The sequence below is a fragment of the Asterias rubens genome, chromosome 18 (assembly GCF_902459465.1).
Source record: "Asterias rubens chromosome 18, eAstRub1.3, whole genome shotgun sequence".
Taxonomy (NCBI): Eukaryota; Metazoa; Echinodermata; class Asteroidea; order Forcipulatida; family Asteriidae; genus Asterias; species Asterias rubens.
In genome coordinates, this window is record NC_047079.1 from 6,231,108 (window position 1) to 6,255,060 (window position 23,953).

The 23,953-nt window shown below is 38.5% G+C and overlaps 1 protein-coding gene across 8 annotated transcripts in view; it reads right to left on the reverse strand.

Annotated features, from left to right (window-relative positions):
- Positions 1 to 23,953, reverse strand: part of LOC117302340 (kinesin-like protein KIF1A) — a 79,869-nt gene that overhangs the window by 24,871 nt on the left and 31,045 nt on the right. For 6 of the 8 annotated variants that reach the window (XM_033786253.1, XM_033786252.1, XM_033786251.1 and 3 more), the window contains exons 4-17: positions 17,992 to 18,071; positions 17,033 to 17,132; positions 15,369 to 15,613; positions 14,951 to 15,140; positions 14,675 to 14,740; positions 12,658 to 12,678; positions 11,696 to 11,856; positions 10,611 to 10,833; positions 9,960 to 10,039; positions 9,465 to 9,620; positions 8,989 to 9,164; positions 8,588 to 8,783; positions 8,049 to 8,121; positions 7,117 to 7,228 (exon numbers count right to left, since the gene is read on the reverse strand). In XM_033786253.1, the coding sequence (XP_033642144.1) occupies positions 7,117 to 7,228; positions 8,049 to 8,121; positions 8,588 to 8,783; positions 8,989 to 9,164; positions 9,465 to 9,620; positions 9,960 to 10,039; positions 10,611 to 10,833; positions 11,696 to 11,856; positions 12,658 to 12,678; positions 14,675 to 14,740; positions 14,951 to 15,140; positions 15,369 to 15,613; positions 17,033 to 17,132; positions 17,992 to 18,071 (1,879 nt within the window). The remainder of the gene's footprint in view (positions 1 to 7,116; positions 7,229 to 8,048; positions 8,122 to 8,587; positions 8,784 to 8,988; positions 9,165 to 9,464; positions 9,621 to 9,959; positions 10,040 to 10,610; positions 10,834 to 11,695; positions 11,857 to 12,657; positions 12,679 to 14,674; positions 14,741 to 14,950; positions 15,141 to 15,368; positions 15,614 to 17,032; positions 17,133 to 17,991; positions 18,072 to 23,953) is intronic. The other 2 variants (XM_033786250.1, XM_033786255.1) reach the window with 1 other exon arrangement.

Below are 23,953 nucleotides of genomic sequence, written 5' to 3' on the forward strand. Positions count from 1 at the left end.
AGATGCAGAAAAGAGTTCCCATCTAGGGGAACAGAGCCCAAATGGAGATGAACGTGGTCACACTCCATTTGGGATAGTATAAAATGGTGGTCCAGTTAGAGAAATATGACCCAATTAGTAAAAGTTATACCCTGATGCAGGTAGTATGAAGCATATTACAATACCAATTTACAATTGGGGCGCCAGTTGGACGCACTCCAGATATAGCATGCACTGATTGGGGTAGTATTGTCATTGCCAGAAAGATTGAATTGGGACCTGATTTGGATGAAAGTCCTGATCAAGATAAAGGTGTACCCTGATTGGGTGAGTATGTCCTTTTAATGAAAAATCAGGAGATTTTGCACAAGAAGCAGGGAGATATTTAGAATTACATCCAACATAATAGGGAAAAAGTTTCCATAATCTGTGAGATTTTCAAATTTGTTTATCTGAAAAGGAACAAATTTTCACTTTCAGGCAACTTTCTGCAGAATCAGGGAAAGTTGGCAGCTCTGTGAACTACTAGAAAATGGAGATTAAAAAAAAAAAACTGGCAAAAAAGCGTCACTTGAAACTACTAATACCCACAGAAACAGCTAGAGTTACACACAAAAACACAGATAAACATAAAATATTCTATCATTATTTAAATGAAAGTCTAGTGGCAAAAGCAATGGAGATAAAATGTTTGAATGACAAATGAAATGTTAGAATGAAATGAAGTCAATGTACCGGCATGTACCTCAAGTTCTATGTTTGAAATGTTTAAATATTCAATTTGTAGATTTGTAGTTTCACTTTGTATTCGTACTTTGCACAACAAAGCGAAACCAACACTCTACAAGTAAATTTGTTTGTCCATTTTGTGAATTTACCACTTAATCTAAAGACATCCACACCAGAAAAAAAACAATAAAAATATGCTACAAGAAGGCAAATACAGAGAGAAAATGGAAGATTTCTAACAATATTTGAGAATTGTTTGGAAGAAAAGAACAGAGATTTCCGATCAAGTTTTACATCAGAAATTTAAACACACAACTAAAGTACAAGTATTCCATGAAGGCTACTTTACGAAAACGGGGTTGTCATCACCTAAACTCTCTTGATTGAAACTTCTACCTCGATTGGGCCCATTCTTTCATGACTAATGTTCAATGTAACAAAGCCCTATTGCTTTGATAACAAATATACTACCCCGATTTCTAAAAAACTGGGTCTATATTTCCAAATAGGGATACTGAAAATGAAAAATGAGCCATCTTGATAACTATCCCAACTCGGTATGCTTTTACCCCGATTGGGTCCGTCTTCCCCCAAGGGAGATATTCATGGTCCCGATAGGGGGACATAAGGTGACAACAACAACCCCTTCTCCAATATTAATAGAGCAATGAGTGCAGTAAGTAGTTCATGATATAATGATAAATGATGAAAGCTTGTTACAATTAAAGCACTAATTAGTAGAATTATAAAAACAAGAGAATAGTAACCTCTTTGTTTCTATTGACAGAAAGATTTGTTTGAACTTTATCCAGGAGCAAATAAAAGAGCGAGGAGCATCCACTGCATTTTTTGTGGTTTCCATGGTGACAAGTAAATTGGCGCTGCTTCTGGTGGTTTCCCATGGCGACAGGAAAAATGGCTGCCGGTTCGCTGTGGTTTCCATGGTGACAAGTGAAGAAGCTGCTGATTGGTGTAAACATTTGTGATTGATGTCCAACATCTCTTCGACTCCATGGTTTGGTCCTTGCAATGTCGCACAACGTTTTCAGGCAGTTCCAGCAACCGTCGTCAAAACATTTTGGTAGGTTTTAATCTTGGCGATATCATGACACGACCCATTTTCCTAATGTAATACTAAGATATTCACTTAATCCTTATATAGAATAAAGAATTGGAACAACCTCACAAAGAATTAGACTAAATGATAGCTGTTTTTTGTGGCCTAAAAATAAATGCCTGCGCAAAAAAAAAATAAAAAAATACTAGCATCTGCACTACAGTTACAGCCTTGTCACCAATGAACACCAGAGGTATGAAATGTCACACAACACTCCCTGGGAAGGAGGTGATTAAACTTAATACAGTCTTAATTATCACATGCATTCCTAATTATCCAGGAATGCCCGCAAAATGCCCCCTTCTTGTGAAGCAAAGGATTCTGGGTAATTCCCTCCCAGTGGTTGTTGGAAAGGCCTCCCTGTGGATGCCACAGCGATTAAAGGGAAAGGCATGCTCTTCTCAAACCCCCCTAAGAAATTGACTCCCCAACTTCCATACAAATAAATATTTTCAACAAATTTTGAGGATACAAATCTGATTTGCACAATACCATGTTGAACTTGAACACATTTCCTGAAATTATGAACAAAGTTTGATAAAACTACATTTGCAAAATTTGATTTGGAAGGAGATTTAGTCAACACCAGATGCAGAAAGGATCCCTTTAATTTGATTTAGTGTGTGCGTAAGTGTCACAACCAAAACACATGGGATTTGAGATTGTACGCTAAAGTAATTATCACAAGGGCAGCTTCAATATACCATCTGTTTGAGACACAATGAGTGTGCTTCAAGAAAAATAGTTAAAATCTTGGTAGATTTGTGATTTTATTTTTTTAAATAAAGGAATGAGGTTTGGCAAATGCTGATTTATCGTCAAAATTCTAAAGAAAGATACAACAAACGTCAGATGTGAAAGTTTTAGCTGAATACAGTGTCTATTTGCTGTGAAAAAAGCAAAAACTATCACTTTATTTTCACACCAACCTATCCTCGTTTAGCGAGGTGGCAGTGCCACTGCATCTCAACGACAAAAACACAAATTATGTACAATCTTTGATCTTGGTTACTCATTCAGTCTTACACCGTGTACAGACTTTTATTCCTCAACATAAATACGTAACTCATATTAATATAATATATTGATGAGATTACTCATAAGCCATGCACTTTTCACTCGTTTTTTAAACGCACTGCCAGAGACACCGAGGTAAACCCTTCTCTTAGCGATAGGTATGTACTTTTTATTTATCATGTGCATTGAGACATACAGCTTTAATGTAGATAAAGCAATAACGGAAAGTGTCTTGCTTACGGACAGAAGTGTCAAGACCAGGACTCGAACCCACGCTCAGCTGACCACAAACACCAGATCATGAGTTTGGTGCTCTGAGCCGCTCGGCCATGACATGCCACTTTTGTTTGTTTGGCCTCTTTGTGATGCATGGCTTAGAAAGTAATTTTCAATTTTGCCCACTGAAATCCAATGTGGTACATGATTGTATGAATTAAATGTAAGAAAAATAATGCTATGACTGAAATGTTTTTCTATAACATACACCATAAGGCGGGTATATATATATTCAAATGCATAATTTGTGTAAATCATTTCAAGAAAATGCACATAATTATGCATTATGCTAAATAAAAAAACATAACCCTAAATGTTTGACCGCCTATAAACAAACAATAAATGCACCTTCACTGTTACTATCCCCTACTATTTTAATATAAATAGTTGGTCTGAAATAATAAATATTGGAATAATTGTTTTATTCAGTTATAGAAAAATCAACGATTCAGCGCATAGCGGACATCAGTAGTGGTTCAACTCTTTTTTAAAGAGAAACGACAAAGCTCCAATCATTGATCAAAATAAAACAGGCGCAAATGTTTCAGACATTTTTTGTTTTGGTAAAGACAACTAAGTACAGATATAATATATTCTTACAAGCCAGGAAAGTTTTGAACTTTCAAGCAAAAAAATACTATATGAAGCTGCAAATATATATACAAATGTTACAATTTGCTCTCAGTTGAACTTGAAGTTCTGGCAATAAAATGCTTTTTTTTAAGACTTGAATTTGTTTCACTAACTTTAATTCTGAGATGTTTTTTTTTACCAAAGGTTTCTTCTCTTCAGTTTTACAGGCACAACACAGAAAGAAACATTTTTAAGTTAACACAGAAATTAATCCTGAATAGACAAAATAATAAGTTTTCACAAATTGCTCAGCAATGTCTATGGGATACCAGTCAATTTTTGTGCTTATTGACCCAATTCACCTGACGTCATCATCCGAATAATCTTGAATTTTGGTGGTCAATGTCAATGTGTGTTATTCAGTGAAGTGCGCATTTGACCACCACCTATTGACCACCAACATGGTGCGCATGTGACGCGCGTGCAAGGGGTCAATATGGTGCATACTTAACTGGTTCTCCATTCCTAAACTGCTTAGCAAAACCTCATTGATAAGCAGCAATATAAAATTAATCCCTGCTTAGTTCCATTAAGTAAGTAATAAGCACACTACCATAATCTCAATTAAATATCGCCATTATATTTTTTTTAAAGAAAACTTCACTCAGCACTTTCGTCGAGTTCTGTGTGAAAAAAATCACAGGAATATAACACGGGTTGAATGTGAACCCACGACCTTTGCAACTCTAGAACAGTGCCTTACCAACATTTGAATAAAATTGGTTTTACCCAACACCACTTTAAGATAAGTACTGTTCACTGCTCTAATAGACCTGCAAGTCTAGAGTCTTTATTCAAGGCGTTAACTCATAATGGCAAAAGAAGACAGCAGATGGATCACGTACAGCATATGGGGCACACTTGGATGGAAAGGCTTGAATAAAGACTAAGGTGAGCAAGTGGAACATGTAACCCTGTTGATTGGTGGAAGCTAGGAGCACGGAAGTCTCTGATTGGTCAGTTTGCATATAATTTGCATAATATCAGCTTCAACCCCATGTTAGTGTTTTAAAGTTATAAATCTTTGGTATATGTGGTCCTTGTGGTATAGTACTTTTAACAGACAAGGTATAACCACACTTTTCGGGCTACATGTAGTACTGCTAATGCGACATCTTTTTCAGCAGTCACAATAAAAATAATTCCCCTAACTTTCTCTCCTCTTCCTGAAAAAACCTAGAACGATCACTCTGCATTTTGTTTGTTTCAACTTCAAGAGTGTCACCAAGGTCAAAATGAGTTTTGCGATGCGCTCATTTTACAAATGGATAGATTCCTCGTGAAATTTGGGGAAAATTACAAGTCTCTACACCGCACATTAAAATGGTGTAAACTGTCATTCGATTTGATACTCTTTCGGAATGAAATTTGGAAATTGTCGTCACTGGATATAAGAAACCAATGGGTCTGTACATTCCATAGAGAAATGTCTGCACAAATCACAAGGTCCAATGGGCCATATTTTTGACCGCGTGAGGGCGCTCTCAATCACTTCCGGGGTTATATTCATTCATACCCAAAACAGTTATTAAAGATTGGAACACATTACCACCACAGACATCTAATCCATCACAATAAGACTTTTAAAGGAGCCGTTACAATCCACCTCTAAAGCAAATTGAAACTATGGCGCAACAAAAGTAACAAAACGCCTATTGATTTGTGCAGGGCGAATCGCGTATTCCCCTGAAAGTGATAAAAATACTATTTATAGCGCCCTCACGCGGTCAAAAATAAGGCGCATTAAATAATATCAGATGAAAACGTCTTCTATCACAATTCAAAGTGCTCACAATGTGAAGTCATCAAACATTTTTTTGATTCGGAAAAAAAAATTGCACTGGAGAGAGTGGCATTTTACGCCATTTTAACTAGAGATTAGAGACTTGTAATTTGTTTCCCGTTTTCATAAAGACTCTCTCTATTGGAAAATGCGTGCATCACAAAACTAAATGTGAACTTGGAGCTACTCTTTAAGAATCTGAGAGAACTTCCATATGAAGGCACAGGTTACTTTATTTGTAAACTGGCTTTAGTTACGTGAACTAAACATACAAATATACAAAGTTATTTAGTCCACAAACACAATATTTGACGTCATCTTAAGATTCTCCAAAAGTATCAAAATTATTATCAAAAGTAGAAAAAAATTATTGAGATACACAGGACAACAGTCTACACAAATCACTCGGAGTATTTACTTCATGGTAAGTAAACAAAACTGGAATGCAACTCAGTTAAGATAGGAAAAATAGAAAAGTATATTAATTACGTTATCTTACAGTTTTTAAGTAGAAAGCCTATCAAATCAACTTCAGGTAAATGAACAAAAAATGACTAAGTGTGAATAATTACTGATAATTAGGTATGATCTGGCAAAAAATGGCTTGCATTGCACTATGGGCGGGCACATGTAAGAAAACATGGCCCAAAATACTGACAATTGTTACCGCTTTACAAAGATTGCTTTTGTTTTACGATCCAATCTTTCCAAACCACAGCGTCGACTCAAAACCCACAAGTACATTTAAAAAAAAAATATGACAGACCACCAAGCATCATTTACAGAACTGATAACATTTGGAGACGAGCGGGAGATCTTTTTTTTTGTTCGAACCAAAAGTCAAGAAATTCATCCAGGAAGGAGATGTCTCTCCGTTTCATGGAGAAAACCAACTTCTTCACGGATCATCAGAATGTCTTGAGAACAATCTCAGGGGTCAAGACCAACATCGGCAAAGGACGATGAAGCCCTTATGAAATTCCAACCCTAAAGCAAAATTCACCTGGGCCCAATTTCATAAAGCCTGTTAGCACAAAATCCTGCTAAGCAAAAATAGGTTTACCAGCCAGAATACCATACAGCTACCATGGCTGTGGAATGGTACCACACTCACTTCTTGCTTAGCAAATATATATCCTCAGCAGAATTTTCTGCTTAACAGCTTTATGAATTTGAGCCCTGTGACATCATGCATGGATTCTCAGTGTGGCTGAAGTCTTGATATGGGTGTAGTTGTTGTTCATGTATGTCAAGAAATCTGTCACCCACGACCTTGATTCATCTTAAGATGGGTTGTTGATACCACCATATTGTTTTGCATTGTGACACCACGGTTTGCTAAGCAATTAAAATCAATTCCCACTAGAGATCAATCTTAACTCTTTGTGAAATTGAGCCCAGTTCTACAGGTATATCCCCCCCCCCCCACGTTGACCCTTGACCCCAGGGGCTTGCCGTTACCTCAGCTCGACAATAGCTACAAAGTAACAACTGACAAGAAATAAGAAAGACACTATGAATACAGAGAAGCTATAGATGTTCCAGAACAGCATGGCCAGGAAGACAATAGTCAGGAACTTACTTTCCAGATTGTCCTCTTCCTCACCGCTCAGGTCTCCAGGGGTGGTGTTCCCAGAGAGAAGGGACTGCTCTTCCACCTGGCGCTGGAGGGCTTGCAGTTTGCTCTCGTAGTCCTGCAAAGGAAAGTACCGGAGGAGTGTTATTATGGGACTTTAAAACAAAGTCAAGTTAGAGTTTACGGTAGAAGATGCAGTTTGCTCCTTTAGTCCTGCAAAGGAAACCAACAGAGGAGTGTTATATGACTTTAAAACAAACTCAAGTTAGAGTGTAGAGGTAGAAGATGCAGTTTGCTCTCGTAGTCCTGCAAAGGAAACCAACAGAGGAGGGTTATTGCAGGACTTCTAAACAAACTCAAGTTAGAGTATGGGGTAGAGGATGCAGTTTGCTCTTGTAGTCCTTTGAAGGAAAGTAGCAGAGGAGGGTTATAGGAATTTAACACAAATTCAACTTAGAGTTAGAAGTAGAAAGTAACAGAGGAGTGTGATAGGACTATAACACAAACTCAGGTTGGCAGGAGTGGTATCTTTCTTTGCCTTCCACCTCTAGGACCCTGGTTTGAATCCCACATGGGGCACTAGGTAAATTGGGTTTTCAGTCCCTACCTCACTGCGTGGGTTTTCCCTGGAATAAGTCTCTGGGGTTTTCCTCCCTCATTTAAAACTGGGACTTCCTTCCTTATCTTCTCACCATTGGGTCCTTGGCTAGTATAGTGCTCAAGTTCGTTTGTTTTTTAGATTACAACTAGACCAACTTTACAAACCATTTGCATTTTTTTTTAAGCCATACCCCCTGGCATCAGGATGACTGCTCTCAAAAACAGAAAGTTTGCAGAACTAAATGGCCTCAGGAACTGGCTTCCTTTTAAATACTTTAACTCAACATCAACATTTCAAGAAGATTAGTATTTCTGAGTTGACCTCAGGTCATCCTTACCAGTCTCTGCTGTTCCAGCAATTGATCTGCCTCCTCTTTTTCTTTCTTGTACTGCAGCTCCATTGCCAGCAGCCTGATGAAGAGATACAGGGGGTGAAACAGCAATACATGGAATAGCTAATGCTTGGAGAATGGATGGGGTAAAGGGAGGGATGGGAGGTAAAGGCGGGGTGAAACATCCTCTATTCGTCTCATAAAGGAGCTCAATACCAGGCCATGAATAACATGGAGGCCATTGCCTCTGTTGCCCTGGTCATGGCCTTGGTGCCCCTTCTAAAACGTTCCCACCGACTTTCAGATTTTCAAATGGAAGTGCCCTTTGGAAAATAAAAATGGCCTTGCCCTTTCAAAGATGAACTTCCAGGCCTGCAAGACGTTTAGAAAGAGGACTTTAAGATTTGTGATGGATGGGTAAGGAGATGAAAGAAGAATGGGTGTAACTGGAGGGGATGTGGGGCAAGGGGGAGGGGAGGGGTTGAATGTGGGGGCAGGGAGGGGTTGGAGGAGGGTAGGGCAGAGTAGGGAGACAACCTCTATACCTTCTCTCCATCTCATCCTTGATGTCAATGCCTTGTTTCTGGAGCAGCTCATTCTGGGCAAACGACCAGTCCACCGCGCTCTCCTTCTCCGGAGCGTTGGTCGTCTCGATCTGCGAAGTCTTTTCCCGCTCCTGACGTGCCTGCTCCGGATGGTTGAAGCGGAATACGTGGTACTTGCCGAGTATGACACGACAACCTACGGGCAAAGAAAACATAGTTCAACTTTTGTTAATGCTTAAAATTTACAGCACTTTTCGGCAAAACCTCCAAAAAATGCTACCACCCTTAGTAATAAAATTTCCACACGTTAGATTGATTAAATATAATGATATTTATTAAGGATTAAAACAGTCACAAAGTTTCAAAAACCAAAGGTAAACTTTCCCTTTAAAAGCTCTTACCTGATCGGAGCAGCAGCGGATTTGAGACTTTCTTCCCGTTGACGTAGCACATGCTGCCCTCAAACGGGACAATCTTTACTTGCGACTCCTCGTTGGTGAACAAGCAGTGCTCCTCCTGTATGTGAGACCCTCTGAGTTGCATGTCTTGAGTTATGTTTGCATCCGAGCGACCAACCCTGTGAGAGGCAAGATATTTTCAAGCTTTGTAAACAAAGTTTTATGCAAAGGTTGTTTTTCCAATCTTAACAGTTCACTTTAAGAAAACCTGCTACAAGTTAACAATTAGTTTTAGCAGTTGTCTGCTTTTCTGCTCAGACTTAATACACTGCTTAACAAGACTCACCCTGCTTAGCAAGACTCACGCCAAGCAGTTGTCTGCTTTTCTGCTTAGCCTCAATAAACTGCTTAGCAAGGCTCACGCCAAGCAGTTGTCTGCTTTTCTGCTTAGCGTTAATAAACTGCTTAGCAAGACTCACCTTGTGCAACCGCCCTTGATGTAGTACAGGAGGCATTCTGACATGAGTGGGTCTTCATTAAGATTGACAAGATGCGGCGTCTTCTTGGGTGAGAAAACGCCCACTGTGTTGCCGTCCTCTCTAATGGCCACGCCCATCTCGGCTAACATCTCCTCTCTTTGAGAATAACAATGGAAGGAAAAACATTATGGATTGAATTTACCAACCTCACATCGGTTGACATGTTTATACGCAATTCGTTTTTTACAAACTCATGGCGGATGTTTGTTAACACCCTGAACAACTTCAGGGCACATCTACATAAATTTCAAGAAGCACCAAGGTAGTGACCAAGGAGCTTGGAGGTATTTCCGCCATCGCATCCAATTTCAAGGCACGAAGGCAATGACAAAAGAGCATGGAGGTAATTTCCGCCATCATGTACGTTAAATATCAGGTCTGGAACCCTGATTCTTTTGACAATGCAATATGAATCACGGTGGAATAGCACCTCACCTCTGTAGCCGGATAGACTCTGTCTTCTTCAGTTTCTCCTCCCATGTTTCGTTCAACTCAGCAATCAGCTTTTCTGATTCCTACCAAAAAATAAAGAAAGTTGAAAACAGAATTCATATTATTAAATGCTCATAACATGTGAAAATTTGTTCAAAACAGTTCAAAACACTTCTCAACAACAAAATAATTAATAATAGATGTTAAATTAACACACATCGCTGTATGGGTAAAAACCAAAATTATAAACAAAATAATTAATGAAAAAGTTATCTATTAACTTGTTTGTTTGATCCTATAGTCAATGGAGCTCAGCAAACACCCACAAGGGGACATAAACACCAAACTGGCAACAGCCAATCTCTCTCATACAAACATTGGTTTAATGTCTAAGATTATGAATTGCACAAAACAAGAAACTGTGATTCAGTAGACAAGACCACAATACTTATTATAGTCATTGTAAAATCAGCTGTTAGCTTAGTAGGATTTGAACCCACAACCTTGTGATTGCAAGTCCTGCAGTCTAACCACTGGACCACTGTGACATAAGTTGACAGTTGTCGGACACAAATCTACTTGTTAATCCCATTTTCAAAAAAACAAAAACAAAATTGTTTGGGAGGTTCTACACTTTTTGTTTCAAACTCTGACCTTTAACCTATCCAGAGCATCCTCCTTCATCGGCGGCGCTGAGATGATGCGTTGAACAACGCCCTCAGTGTTGGAAGAGTGCAAGGCATTCATCTCGATCCCCTCGGCGATCAGCAGCTCTCGTAGTCGTTGTACCTCCTCTTTAAGTTCTCGTATGAGTTTGGCATTGGGGTCTTCGTTGACGATGGCCTTGCAGACGATATTCTTGGCCCTGTCTGCATATCTTTGTTTGTGAAAAAAAAAAGGCGGGAAAACAAGTTGTTAATACAAAAATCTTTTAAAGTTGTTATTCAAATAATAAACCACAAGGGAAAATGACTGGGTATATTATAAAATGATTTGGTGTTGAACAAAGAAAAATTTACTAGAGCAGGACTAGAAACCTGCGACCTCCAGATTAACGTGCTGCACTCTACCAACTGAGCTATCTAGCCCCTATGTTGGTGGTCTCCCTATTTTGTCAATATCTTTGTTAAGGGGTACCAGTCAGAAGCCAGTCAACCTGTAATTGCCGGAAGCTGCAGGGATCACCTCACTTTCAGTATCAAGTAATAACCCACAAAGGAAACGAACTTGAGGAATATTAAACATTATTGGGTTGAACAAAGACAAAATTTACCAGAGCATGAATTGAACCTGCAATAAATTTGCCGGCACTCTACCAACTGAGCTAGCCCAAAATGTTGGCAATATCTTTATTCGGGGGTGCCACTTAGAAGCCATACAACTGTTAACTGCTGGGATCACACTCAGATTTCCGAAGCAACCTGGGCCCAATTTCATAGAGCTGCTAAGTACAAAAATTTGCTTAGCATGAAATTTCTGACTCAATAAAAACAGGATTACCAACAAAATTTCCACATGATTTTCAGGATGAGCAAACATCAGCTGAATACCAGTAACAAGCAATATGCAACAAATGGAAACTTTGTTGGTAATCCTGTTTTTCTCAAGGAAGAAATTTCATGCTAAGCAAATTATTGTGCTTAGCAGCTCTATGAAATTGGGCCCTGTGAAGCAGGCCAGCAGAGGGACCAGTGAGCTTGGGTGTGATAGGTTAGGGTTTAACCCAAGTTAGTTTCTACCTGAGTGTACTCAGTGTCTCATCATAGTTGATATCGGCCGGGCTGAGTGCAGCGATCATCGCCGTCTTTGAGTTTCCTCCGAGGTTTTCTCTGAGTAGCCAAGTAAGTACTGAGTCTCGGTAAGGAATGAAATCCGTCTTCTTCTTCTTCTTGTTGCTCGCCTAGGGAGCAGAGAGAAAGAATAGATTTATTTATAGGACAGTTTTATGTATAGGATTTAAACATAGGATTCGAACTGCCCCTAGCTACCGGGCAATCTCGGTGGTTTAGTTGATAAGACACTGCTCTAGAATTGCCCTTGCCATTCTAGAGCATATGTCTTAACACTAGACCACCGAGATTGCCCGGTAGCTAGGGGCAGTTCGCATTATAAGTTTTAGCAGCGGGTACCGCAATAATTTATTTACAAAGTTTTGTCACAATAAGCTGATGAAATAACTTTATGACAACAGACTAATTAGCATTAGCAATGAAACAAAAAAACAAAAACAAAAAAACCTCAAAGACACAAAACTATTGCTCTACACAACTAAAAGCAAAAAAAAACACCAACAGGCACATTTGTGAGGCTAAATCAAATAAAAACCTATATCTTTGGAGTATTTTTATAACTGTGGAGTATTTTTAAACAGAGTTCAGTTGAAATTAAGGACAACTTTACCTAGTCCTAAAAATCTCTACAATATATGCGCTGTTCCATAGACTGACGAAACCACATAGTCAACTATGTCCCTTTTCGAAACAAAGGCTCCGGCTTTGGATTCGGCATCAGGCTAGGTGGGCCCCGCGGTTGTTTTGACAGTTGCCCGTGCTGTGCATTACACACTCGGGGCTTCAGACGAGAGAACGGAACCTGAAGCCGAATCCACAGCCGCAGCCGTGGTATCGAAAAGGGCCTATGTTAGTTACAACGAAATCACACCGTTACGTCCACACTGACTACTTCTACCACAGATTCTTACCTGGGAAACCTGCATTTGAGACTGTGTTAAAGGAAGCGGGAAGAATGTTAAAAGATATCAGGAAAATTTTAATAGGAAGACTGGAAACTTAGCATGGTGGAGATACAATCTAGTAAGGTTTGCAGTAACACCATGTACATGAGTAGAATTTGAAACTTTGCATGGTGGAGATACAATCTAGTAAGGTTTGCAGTAACACCATGTACATGAGTAGGATTTGAAACTGTGCATGGTGGAGATACAATCTAGTAAGGTTTGCAGTAACACCATGTACATGAGTAGGATTTGAAACTGTGCATAGTGGAGATACAAACTAGTAAGGTTTGCAGTAACACCATGTACATGAATAGGATTTGAAACTTTGCATGGTGGAGATACAATTTAGTGCGGGTGAGTAGAATTTGAAACTTGGCATGGTGGAGATACAATCTAGTAAGGTTTGCAGTAACAACATGTACATGAGTAGGATTTGAAACTTTGCATGGTGGAGATACAATCTAGTAAGGTTTGCAGTAACAACATGTACATGAGTAGGATTTGAAACTTAGCACACGGAGATACAATCTAGTAAGGTTTGCAGTAACACCATGTACATGAATAGGATTTGAAACTTTGCATGGTGGATAAATCTTGACGATGATGCGAGAAGTTCAGACCAAAGGTTGAAAGGAAGAAACAGAGGGGAAGATTAAGACAGGAATAAGAGACACTGATCTTCTACTGCTTTTTTTTTTTTTGGGGGGGGGGTTATTTATATAGTGCTTAAAGGGAAGGTACACGATTGGTTATTGTCAAAGACCAGTCTTCTCACTTGGTGTGTCCCATCATATGCATAAAATAATAAGCCTGTAAAAATTTGGGCTCAATCGGTCATCGAAGTTGCGAGAAAATTATGAAAGAAAAAAAAACCCTTGTGGGACGAATTTGTGTGCTTTCAGATAGGAATAAAAGACCTTTAGTTAGAAGTCTTTTATTATTTTAGTGAGAAATTACCTCTTTCTCAAAGACTACATTTCCCACAATGTTTTATACTATCAACAGCTCTGCTATGCTCGTTACCAAGTCAGTTTTTAAGTTAATATTTGTTTTGAGTAATTGCCAAACGTGTACCTTCCCTTTAACGCATTAGTTTTACATTTAAGACACATTTTCCGTATGCACCAAGGCCCGACTTCATAGAGCTGCTTAAGCAGAACATTTTCTGCCTAGCAAAATTAAGCAGGGAACCAGTCACAAACTACACATATAACATGGTATTTTGGCTGGTAACCCTTCTTCAGTAAGCAAAATTGTTTTGTGCTCAAAGAATTTGTGTGCTTAAGCAGCTGTATGAAACTGGGCCCTGGTGTGCAAAGAAAATAAAACTCGCTAAGCAGGAGAAGGTTACTACCCGACAACCACAAAATCATTAACATTTTTGTGTGACCGGCACAAAATAATTTGCCAATAAATAAAATTTCCTCTGCGGTTGATTTGTCTGCTTTTGTGACATTGAGACGTGAAACCCTAAGCTGTGTTAATTATGGTACCCTTATCCGCTAATGGTCCGAGGGTATATATAGATCGCTATGATGATCAACATCATCCAGTAAGTGCCAATTTGATGGACTCTATGACTCACCGCCGAATTCCATGCCAATAAAATAAAATAAAAGAGAGGGACTATTACGACTAATAAGCTGAGTGAGTTATCGTTTGCTGGATATGTCTTCATATTTCAGTAGTGTAGTAAGTGGCGTGTAATACGAGCCAACCAAAGTATAGGATCATTATGCGGTTGTCGAATCCCACCCGAGTAACATGCCTGTGATAATTTTTCACAGGACTTGGGAAAGTACTGAGTATACAGTGCTAACACACATCGGTGTATGGGTGAAATACCAAAATCAATCAAATCATCTATGTTTTGCAAAAATATTCAAAATATTGTTTAAGGTATCGCTGCATGTTTCAGGATAGATAGAAGGCAACTATTTAATCGGATTTTGTTTACTTGAAAAGGGTGTTTCATTCTTACCACTTCAGCCAATGCTGAGATGACCTTCCCAAGTGTTGTCAGTGACTTGTTGATATTCGCTCCTTCCTGTTTTCAAAAACGTAAAACGGTTTTGGGAAAAACAATTAAATTTTAACTACTTTTCAGAAAGAATTTTTTTCCCATATTTTTGTATAGAAAATATGACAGAAGAAAAAACAAAAAGCTATTTTTCATTTCCTTAGTTTTAATCTCAAGAAAAGTCACAAACCGTTAACAGGGCACGAATTTATGAGGAATGAAATGACCTTGACTGACCTTTAACCTGACACCTTTGGCCCCCGTAGAGTCCGCCCGCTCGCTGCCGGCCAGGTCCACTAGACTGATCTTGCTGACTTTCTCGGTGAAGAGGTTGGTCTCGACGTCGTGTCTCTTCTGCGTGAAGACGATGGTGAACACGGCGTGTGATCGACTACTAGTCTCATTCATGTTGGTGGACGCCACCGTTCTATATCGAAAACAAATATAATTTTAGAATATATTTTAAATTCTCCAAATTTCTTTTCAAGTTTGTTCCAAATAAGGCTTAAAGCCACTTTTGGTATGGGGGCTACAAGATCAAAACTTATTTAAAGTGGAAAGAACTATGGGGAGCTGAAGGTAGGAGTTGATATTCAACTATTTCACATTTAAATTTTTTGAACCAAGATCCCCGCAGTTCTCTTCCGCAACAAACCTTGCTTTGTTTCCTTCGTCCATCAAGTCCGATATATCGCTGAAGGACATGACGGCCAGCTTGGAGAGGTCCTCCACGTAGGGTCCAAGGAGTGGATGTTCCCTGACCCTCAAGTTCTTGTTGGTCTTTGGGTTGAGGAGGTCTCGGACACGCTCGCAGTAGATCTCCATATAGCTGACCTCTACGGAGTATTGCATATTCACGTCGGCACTGCCACTGATTTTTTCAAATAGCTCCTTGCACAGCTACAGTTATTTAAAAAAAAAAAAAAATTATATTCACTAAAATAATTTATCCCTTATCGTGGGAAAAGCATTATTACAAAACCAGACACCTCCCTCGAAAACAGGACCAAATTTCATGGACCTGTGCTAAATTTGCATGGGTTTCCTAAAACTGCTGTTGCATATATTGTGGCCTGTCATGGTCGATCAGCAGAGTGTGGGTTTGAATCCCGGTCGTGACACTTACTACGTAAAAATGGGGAAGTAGTGCTTTCTGCTCTACCGGCCAGGCTTCGGACGGATGATACCCAAGCCTACATCCGTATGGACTGTAAAGGGGGTAACCCTGTTTCAGCCCCAGGAGTAGGTGGCAACGGCCTCCGGAAAAAAATAATTGTAGCCCACACCTTGAAGTGGCCTTCAGGCCTTGTGTGTCTGGTGACTTGCTTTAAAAAAAAATTTTTTTTAAATAATACAAAAATATTGGAGCTCCTGGAAAATTGGGTTTTATTTACCAAGAGCGGTCATCAAAGCATTGGTTTAGCGAAACATTCATTTGTTGATTTTTTTTTTTCTATGATTTTTTTTGGGTATGAACCTGCCATTAATGAATGACCCGATAGTTCTGAGCAGACGATGTATGTATTTTTTTCTTTCATTTTTGCCCCTTTCTGGTGAGTGACCATGGGCATTTTGTGAGTCACCATTCGCTGAGAATGAATCCCATGAAACCCAATCAGCCACCGATAGCATCCTATGTGTGCATGAGAGAAGGATTAAGGATTTGTCATCAGGGGGCAGTTTCATAGAGATCCTTAAAAGTAGTAGGGTCGTAGATTGGTAAGGCGCAATTCAGAAATACCAACATTTAAAATATTTTTATTTTGGGAGGGTGGGTGAAAAGACTGAAAATCGAAATTCAGATTTCAGATGTAAGAGGAATTTCACTCCAACTTAAGGAAAAAAGTATCTTCAAGGCTTGTACAGGTAGTGGATTCCAAAATAAGGTAAAATAAGAAAAATACCAGTTGATCGCCCCTCCTTCAATCTTTTTTGAGGCCGTATCTTTTATGATTTTCCTCTTTTTTTTCTAAGAACAAATTTTCGGTGTATTTCTCACTAAACTCACTAATCTTTTTAGAACTTGTAACTAAGTAAAGCTAGTGGTGACTTTAAACTGAAGAATCGGTAGCCAGTTTGAATTAAAATGCTTGGCGGCCACCTTTGAATAAAAAATAAAAAATTAACATTCCCTCATCCTCCTCTTTTTGGAAAAACCTGGACTATCAACTGTTTATTTTTTTACTTGGCCTAAGGCAGTAGTACATGGGAAGAAGCTTGATATATGGTAACCGTATTCTGGTTAGCATATAATTCTGTCACGCTCATATTCAAATCACAAAATGTCCACAAAATTTATTGGCGGACGGTTAATCTTACCAAGGGGATGATTCCTTCTTGAGATGTTTCTTGTTTTCCCATCATGGTATAGGACTTCCCGGACCCTGTTTGCCCATATGCAAATATGCAAACATTGTACCTAGGATAGAAAAAAACACAATGCAATTAAAAAAGCTTCAAAGACTCTTGCCTGCATAACGAGAATTTCTGAGAATTGAGTGAAAGGTGCAAAACTTAATGTTCGAAAAACAGTTAAATCGTTAAAATTTTTCTCACATTTGTTTGTTAACTAATGTACATGTTGGGTCTTTTCTTTCAGAACCACCAGAATTCATAACATGGAGATAATTGCATCTCATCACTGCTATCTTAAAGGCAGTGGACACTATTGGTAATTACTCAAAATAAATATTAGCATAAAACCTTACTTGGTAACGAGTAATGGGGAGAGGTTGATGGTATAAAACATTGTGAGAAACGGCTCCCTCTAAAGTAACGTAGTTTTTGAGAGAGAAGCAACTTTCCACGAATTTGATTTCGAGACCTCAGATTTAGAATTTGAGGTCTTGCAATCAAGCATCTGAAAGCGCACAACTCCGTGTGACAAGGGTGTTTTTTCTTTCATTATTATCTCCCAACTTTGATAATTGATTGAGCTAAAATTTGCACAGGTGTGTTATTTTATGCATATGTTGAGATACACCAAGTGAGAAGACTGGTCATTGACAATTACCAATAGTGTCCAGTGTCTTTAAAGTCTCTAGATTACAAATATAATTTACTGAGATTGACTTTTGAAAATCTGTTTGACAGAGGGGCTGTCAATGCCCATGTAAAGCCTGGTTCATACTGATTCGGGTCAGTTGACTCCTGCAAAACATTTGCTGCGAAACAGGGCTACATTCGTATCACAATCAAATTCGCAGCGTATATGAACCAGGCTTTATTTAGGACATTTAAGATTGTTATCAAAAGAAAAAGGAACAAAGAGCAAGTACCCCTCAAAGGCGTGAGCGAGCATTTCTTGACCCAAGTCATCGTAGACCCTTTTCTGAGATGCGTATTCTGGATCATCCGGCTGTGAATTGAAAAAAATAATAATAATAATACATTTCATTAGAAAAGATAGGATTTGAAACCGAGACCTTTCTTGTTTATGCAAGTTCACCCCTTGAACTTGCATATTGAAATTTTGGAAACAAGCCACTCTTGCTCTGGGTCTACAACATAAAAATGGGGGGGGGGGGTCAGGTTGGCTCAGTAGTGTCTTGCTTTCCCTGCTATTTACCTCTGTGGACCCCTTACCCACTATTTAAATCCTGGCTTTCTAAAGAAAATTTGAAAAAAATCATACTTTGATGCACTGTACTTCAAAACCTGAATCATATCATTCTTAATTCAAGAAGGTCCGATTTGGATCGAAAGCTAAGGCCATCTATGCTACTCATTCTTTATTCCCGATGTAATTATAACACTACTCAATTCAACTACTATTAGACAATGCATGAAGAGGAGTCAATTCTACTGTATAAGCAGGACTTCAATATTATTATCATGTTGGACTACATGTAGGCCCCCTATGCATTTGCAAAGGACCCTTCGAGACTGCCTCACGGCCAGAAGATTTTTAATGCATGCCATTCCAGCTCTACATGGTGCTTGATTCTACACACGTAGTCATTGAGCACCGGTTGTTACCAAGCACCAGTCAGTCGCTGAGAACCATGGAAGAAGATATAACCTCCATGGTATGTCATTGACAAGAATCAAACACATACAGAGAGGCCATTCGTTTCTATACACTACGGTATCATGCACCTATGAATAGGGACAAATTACATATTGTTGGCCGCTAATTGATCCAGTGTTCCGCCGGTCGCTAGCCGAGCTGAAATATTTCCGCAATCAAAATAATAACGACGGGGGCTCAGGTATACAAAAAAAATCTCGCAACCAAAAGAAAAAAAAATCAAATTATTCATTCAACACAATAGACAGACGGCGCCAGCTTAATTTGATCAACATTGCACGGAGCAAAGACGCGCACAAAATGGCAGGTGACTTAGCGTGGCACTTTTTACCTGACGACGGTGCGAGCCCACTAAGACCGTGAATTATGAGGCATCGTAATGCAACCTTGGTGCAAGCTTAAGAGGATGACAATTAACTAGCGGAGTCATCAAGTCGTCAATTTTCTCCCGAGGGTCGGAAATGATAAAAAAGTATTTGTAGCAAATATTTTTTTGAGAACTTGAAGAAGGAAAAGAAGGCTTTGGAATAGCGACATGTTGGAGAGAACCAACTTCTATTCTTGACATTAGAGATTCATCTTTACATGATATTCTTGAATTAAAGATGTTTCCATAAGTTACAAATTAATTCTGGATTGGACAAAGACAAATTGACTAAAGGGAGATTTGGACCTATCGCCCCCGGATTAACCTTCCTGCAATCTACCAACTGTGCTATCTAGCACTCAGTTAGAATAGTGCCAGCATGTTTATCGACTTCAAATTCATAATCGCTCCAAATTTTCCCAAAGCGCGACCACCTTTTGAGATGAAATTTTCACTGATTAAATTTATTGTATATATTTATATTGGATTGAAACAACAAAACTGTTCCAAAAACCAAAGATATTCTTTCCCTTTAATCTACGGGACATTTTGAAAAGTCCTCGAAAATAATTCACGGAGATAAAAAAATCTATAAGATTGAATATTTAGATACCCGTACATAATGAGTCATGCTATTTATCTTGAGTCACACGTAGAGGCCACAAACATGACAAACCAAAGATCAGTTATTCATTAGTAGTTTCCATCATTGTTCAATAGCACGCACTGCAGACTGCCGTTATACAAACATCATCCTTCAAGACAACGTATATCTTTGGTTTTTTGAATCATTCGGTTGGTTTAATCCTAGATCTAGTTGTAATAATAAAAATATTGAAGTCTTATATAGCACGCGTATCTACCAAGTACTCAAGGTGCTGAGTATATACAAACTTTGAGAAAGATAGGATATTGCAGTGTGATGGATTCCGAAACCCAATTATTTAGGACCTTTTAAGGGTTTACTAGGTGCTACGGCGCATACAGCAGCCACAGCCAGGAACACCGGAGCGAACCCCTTCTCTTTTCGATAAGAGCACTGGGTTCTTTTACATGCGTTCACAACACATGGGACCAACTATACATATATACAATAAAACTAACCTGTGCAAATTTAATTTTAAAAGGCGGTTGAGTTTGTGAGACATCGCCAGAAATCGAGAGGGTACATGTATTGTCCTTGCAGGACGGTAACTGGAATACACAGTCCGAACGCCTCTCAGATTCAAATTTTGGGGCTTAAAAACTGACATCTTTTTACACCTCATTACTTTGAAGTGAAAGGTTTCTTAAAATGCTTTATACTTTCAAACACACTGTAAGCGTCTAGCCAAAGGTTTTTATTGCCATTTGTTTTAAGAGTGATTACCAAACATACCTCTCCTTTAAAAACAATATCATGACTACCACAGCGAAAATAAATCCTCTAAAAAGCAAATACTTTGTCAAAAATATTGTTGACAAATTAAGACACGCCAAAATAAAAATTCACACTTTTGTCTCCAAACATGCGCAATTCACATGAATTAAAATACAGTGGGTGAGTAATTCTATAGTGTAATAAACACAAAGTACACCAACGCACGTTCAATATCAGCGACTCTTTTGTCAGCTAATTAGCAATTCCGCCCGTTAGTTTAGCAGCATCTCAAGCAATTTGCAACTGGCCGATCATTTCTGAAATTTGATCCATCATGACTCAGTGGTCGTTCATTATGATGTCGCTAAACATCTCCTATAATTATCATATATCTGTCTGCGACAGGTCTCCACGGGACAAAACTCTGCGATGATACATCGTTTATTGTACATTGTGAAAATGTGTTTGTTACGAGTCTCGCGCAGCGCCAACAAATTGTAGTGTTTGTGAGAATTCGTTTGGGTATGCGGAAATCAAATTATAAATGTAGCTAAATGTGCATATGAAATACATCCGCCGCTCAGAAACAAAACTCTGTAAAGATACTTTGTTCATTGAATATTGTGAAAATGTGTTTGTTACTAACTTATCGCGCAGCGCCAAAAATCGTAGTGTCTGTGGGAATTCATTTGAGTATGAGGACTTCAAATTATAAATGTACATGTAGCTCTTAATGTGCATTATGAACATCATCCACTGTTCAAAAATGTATACAAGATTCCTTAGTAGGTGCCTGAAGAAAAATGTAATCTTAGAATTCCTTCTTAAGTGAAAACCTCAGAAAAAAAATGTTTTGCAGGCCTGGGTTCCCCCTTATTCTAGACCCAGCACCTTCCAGATGTTACAATAATAATGATATATGTATATCCTTTTTTTAAAACCTTCTTATGTGAAAGGTCTAGAAAAGTGTCTTGCAGGCCCGAGTTCCCCCCTTATTATACACCAAGAACCTCCCAGACGTTACAACTCCTGGGAGGTTTACAGACTTCGTACATCACTCTTAAAAAAATACAGGTTTGGACAAAATGTGGACTATTAAATATTTTCTCCCTTTGGTGATTACGAAAAAAATTCAGAGACTAAAGGAGGTTTTGAGATAATCTTGAAACCAGGAAAAAATCCTGAGGAAGCGCAGGCCTGCTTTTATCCATCTAAGCTTTCTCAAAACTCCAGATCTGGTACCGGCCTCTGACAGTAGCTTAATAATGCAGTATATTATTATGCAGCATGTATATATCCACCCTGCTTGTGTGTCCAGATTAAGTCACTCCCCAGTTAGGGAACCAGCCACTGCGCATATTTGTTAGCAATAAAATGCGATGCAGTAGAGAGCGTTGTGAGATATTCCCCTGGGGGGAACTCTTGAGTGTGTGTGTGCATTTTGTACAGTCTTACGTCATTATAGAATCTAGGGCCAGAACGGCACTCTGGCAAAAAAGGGATTCACGTCGTCGGTAAGGTTTGCCACAGCAGTGTTGCTTGTCAAAACAAGACAAATTATTTTAAATATTAAAATGTTAGGCTTTCTGCTTGTTCTGACTCGTACACTCTTGGTTTGCTGAGATGTAAAAAAAAAGATCCATTCCAATTATTTTTTTCCACATACTGCATCTCTTTGGAACCCATTGTTTCCCCAGGCCTGTATGCTTTGTTATTTGTTTATCTTTCTTTCTTTGCATTGTTCTTGTTTTATTTATTGTTCAGCACTTTGATCTGTGTTAAAGGCCCTATTTAAATACCTATCATTATTATATTATTATTGAAAAGGCAAGGGCACCAAGGCATTTTTATTCTTGGTAAAGGGCACCCTATGTGGAAAATGTAAATTTCTTCCGGAACATTTCAAGGGCACCAAGGCAATGACCATGAGTGGCATTGCCTCCGTGAAGTAAAAGCCCTGTTTCCCTCCATCCTAAAAACAAGACTGTTTTAAGAGGAATACCAATTTCTACCTTTATTTTTATTTAAATGTTTTCTGCTTGTAGCCCCTTACAAAATTTATCTTCTTTTTTCAAACCTACATGTCTTCGAAGTAAAATGTTTTTCAAAATGCTTTATATTATCAAAAGCTGATGTAGGCTTCTAGCCAAAAGTTCTTCATGCCATTTATTTTAAGAGTGAATACCGAAACCTACACCTTCCATTTAAGGGCTGAAAATGAGGAATATCAATTTCTACCTTTATTTTTATTTAAATGTTTTCTGCTTGTAGCCCCTTACTCATGGTTCTCAGATCAAAATTATTTTAGGACAAAATTTATCTTCTTTTTTCAAAGCTACATGTCTTCGAAGTAAAATGTTTTTCAAAATGCTTCTTATTTTTGAAAGCTGATGTAGGCTTATAACCAAAAGTTCTTCATGCCATTTGTTTTAAGAGTGAACACCGAAACCTACACCTTCCATTTAAGGGCTGAAAATGACGACGACGAAGAAGATAATCTCGAAGTGTCGTCTAGCCAAGTACCATGTAATCATTTATTAATGGTCTGTGTGTTCGGTTACCAACCACCATCCATCTCTCCACATCCATATTCTTCAAAATGTGTCAAGGGTATTATTCCAAGAATAACTGTGGTGATATACCCTGATTATTTCGAGTGTCCGTCTACGCGAAGACGCCATCATTTATGTATGAGTCAATTTCGATCAGCCGCCTGGTTTGAATTTGCAAGAGCGCATTACACAATCATGTTCAGAGGATCCGAGCAATCATCGCCTTTAAAGGAACATTACAGAATTGTTAAGAAAAAATCTCATCTGAGATCACAGATTTACATAAAACTTACACGGTCTAATGATGATAGTAGAAAACATTCCTTGAAATTTTCTGTCTGATATGTCATATTTGATGAGAAATAAATGAAACTAATTTCCCATTTGGAGTGTATTGCTCAGTGAGCATTTTTTTCTTTGTCTCCTTTTTTAAATCGATGTCATGCAAAATGTGTAATCAGTTTTCCACTATTTTCTTGTGACCCAGATGGCCGATCGATGTCAAACTTCTACAGGTTTTTCAGTTTATGTGTACATGTATGGTGGATTACATAAAGTGCTTACATCCTGCCAGCAACTGTTTTGTTAGCAAAAACAAATTCTGTAATGTTCCTTTAAAGTACGCAATTACGCAAATGGGTCAACAGAGTTAAAACACATGTGTTTTGAATAATTAATTGCTGTAACTAGTCGTTTGACCAGACAACATTTTTCTCATTGACTGCCATAAAATGTTTTTTTCTAATGAGCAGAGTTAACACCATGCAAGAAAGAGTGAATTAATTGCTATTCTCTAGTTTTGGTAAAAACAAACAATGCAACAAACTAGTGGAAATGTCATCCAATTTGGTGGTCAAAAACACGAAAACCTGGATTGAGGTTATGTAAAACAAGAATGAGTGATTTTGAAAAACGCACAATTCACGCAACC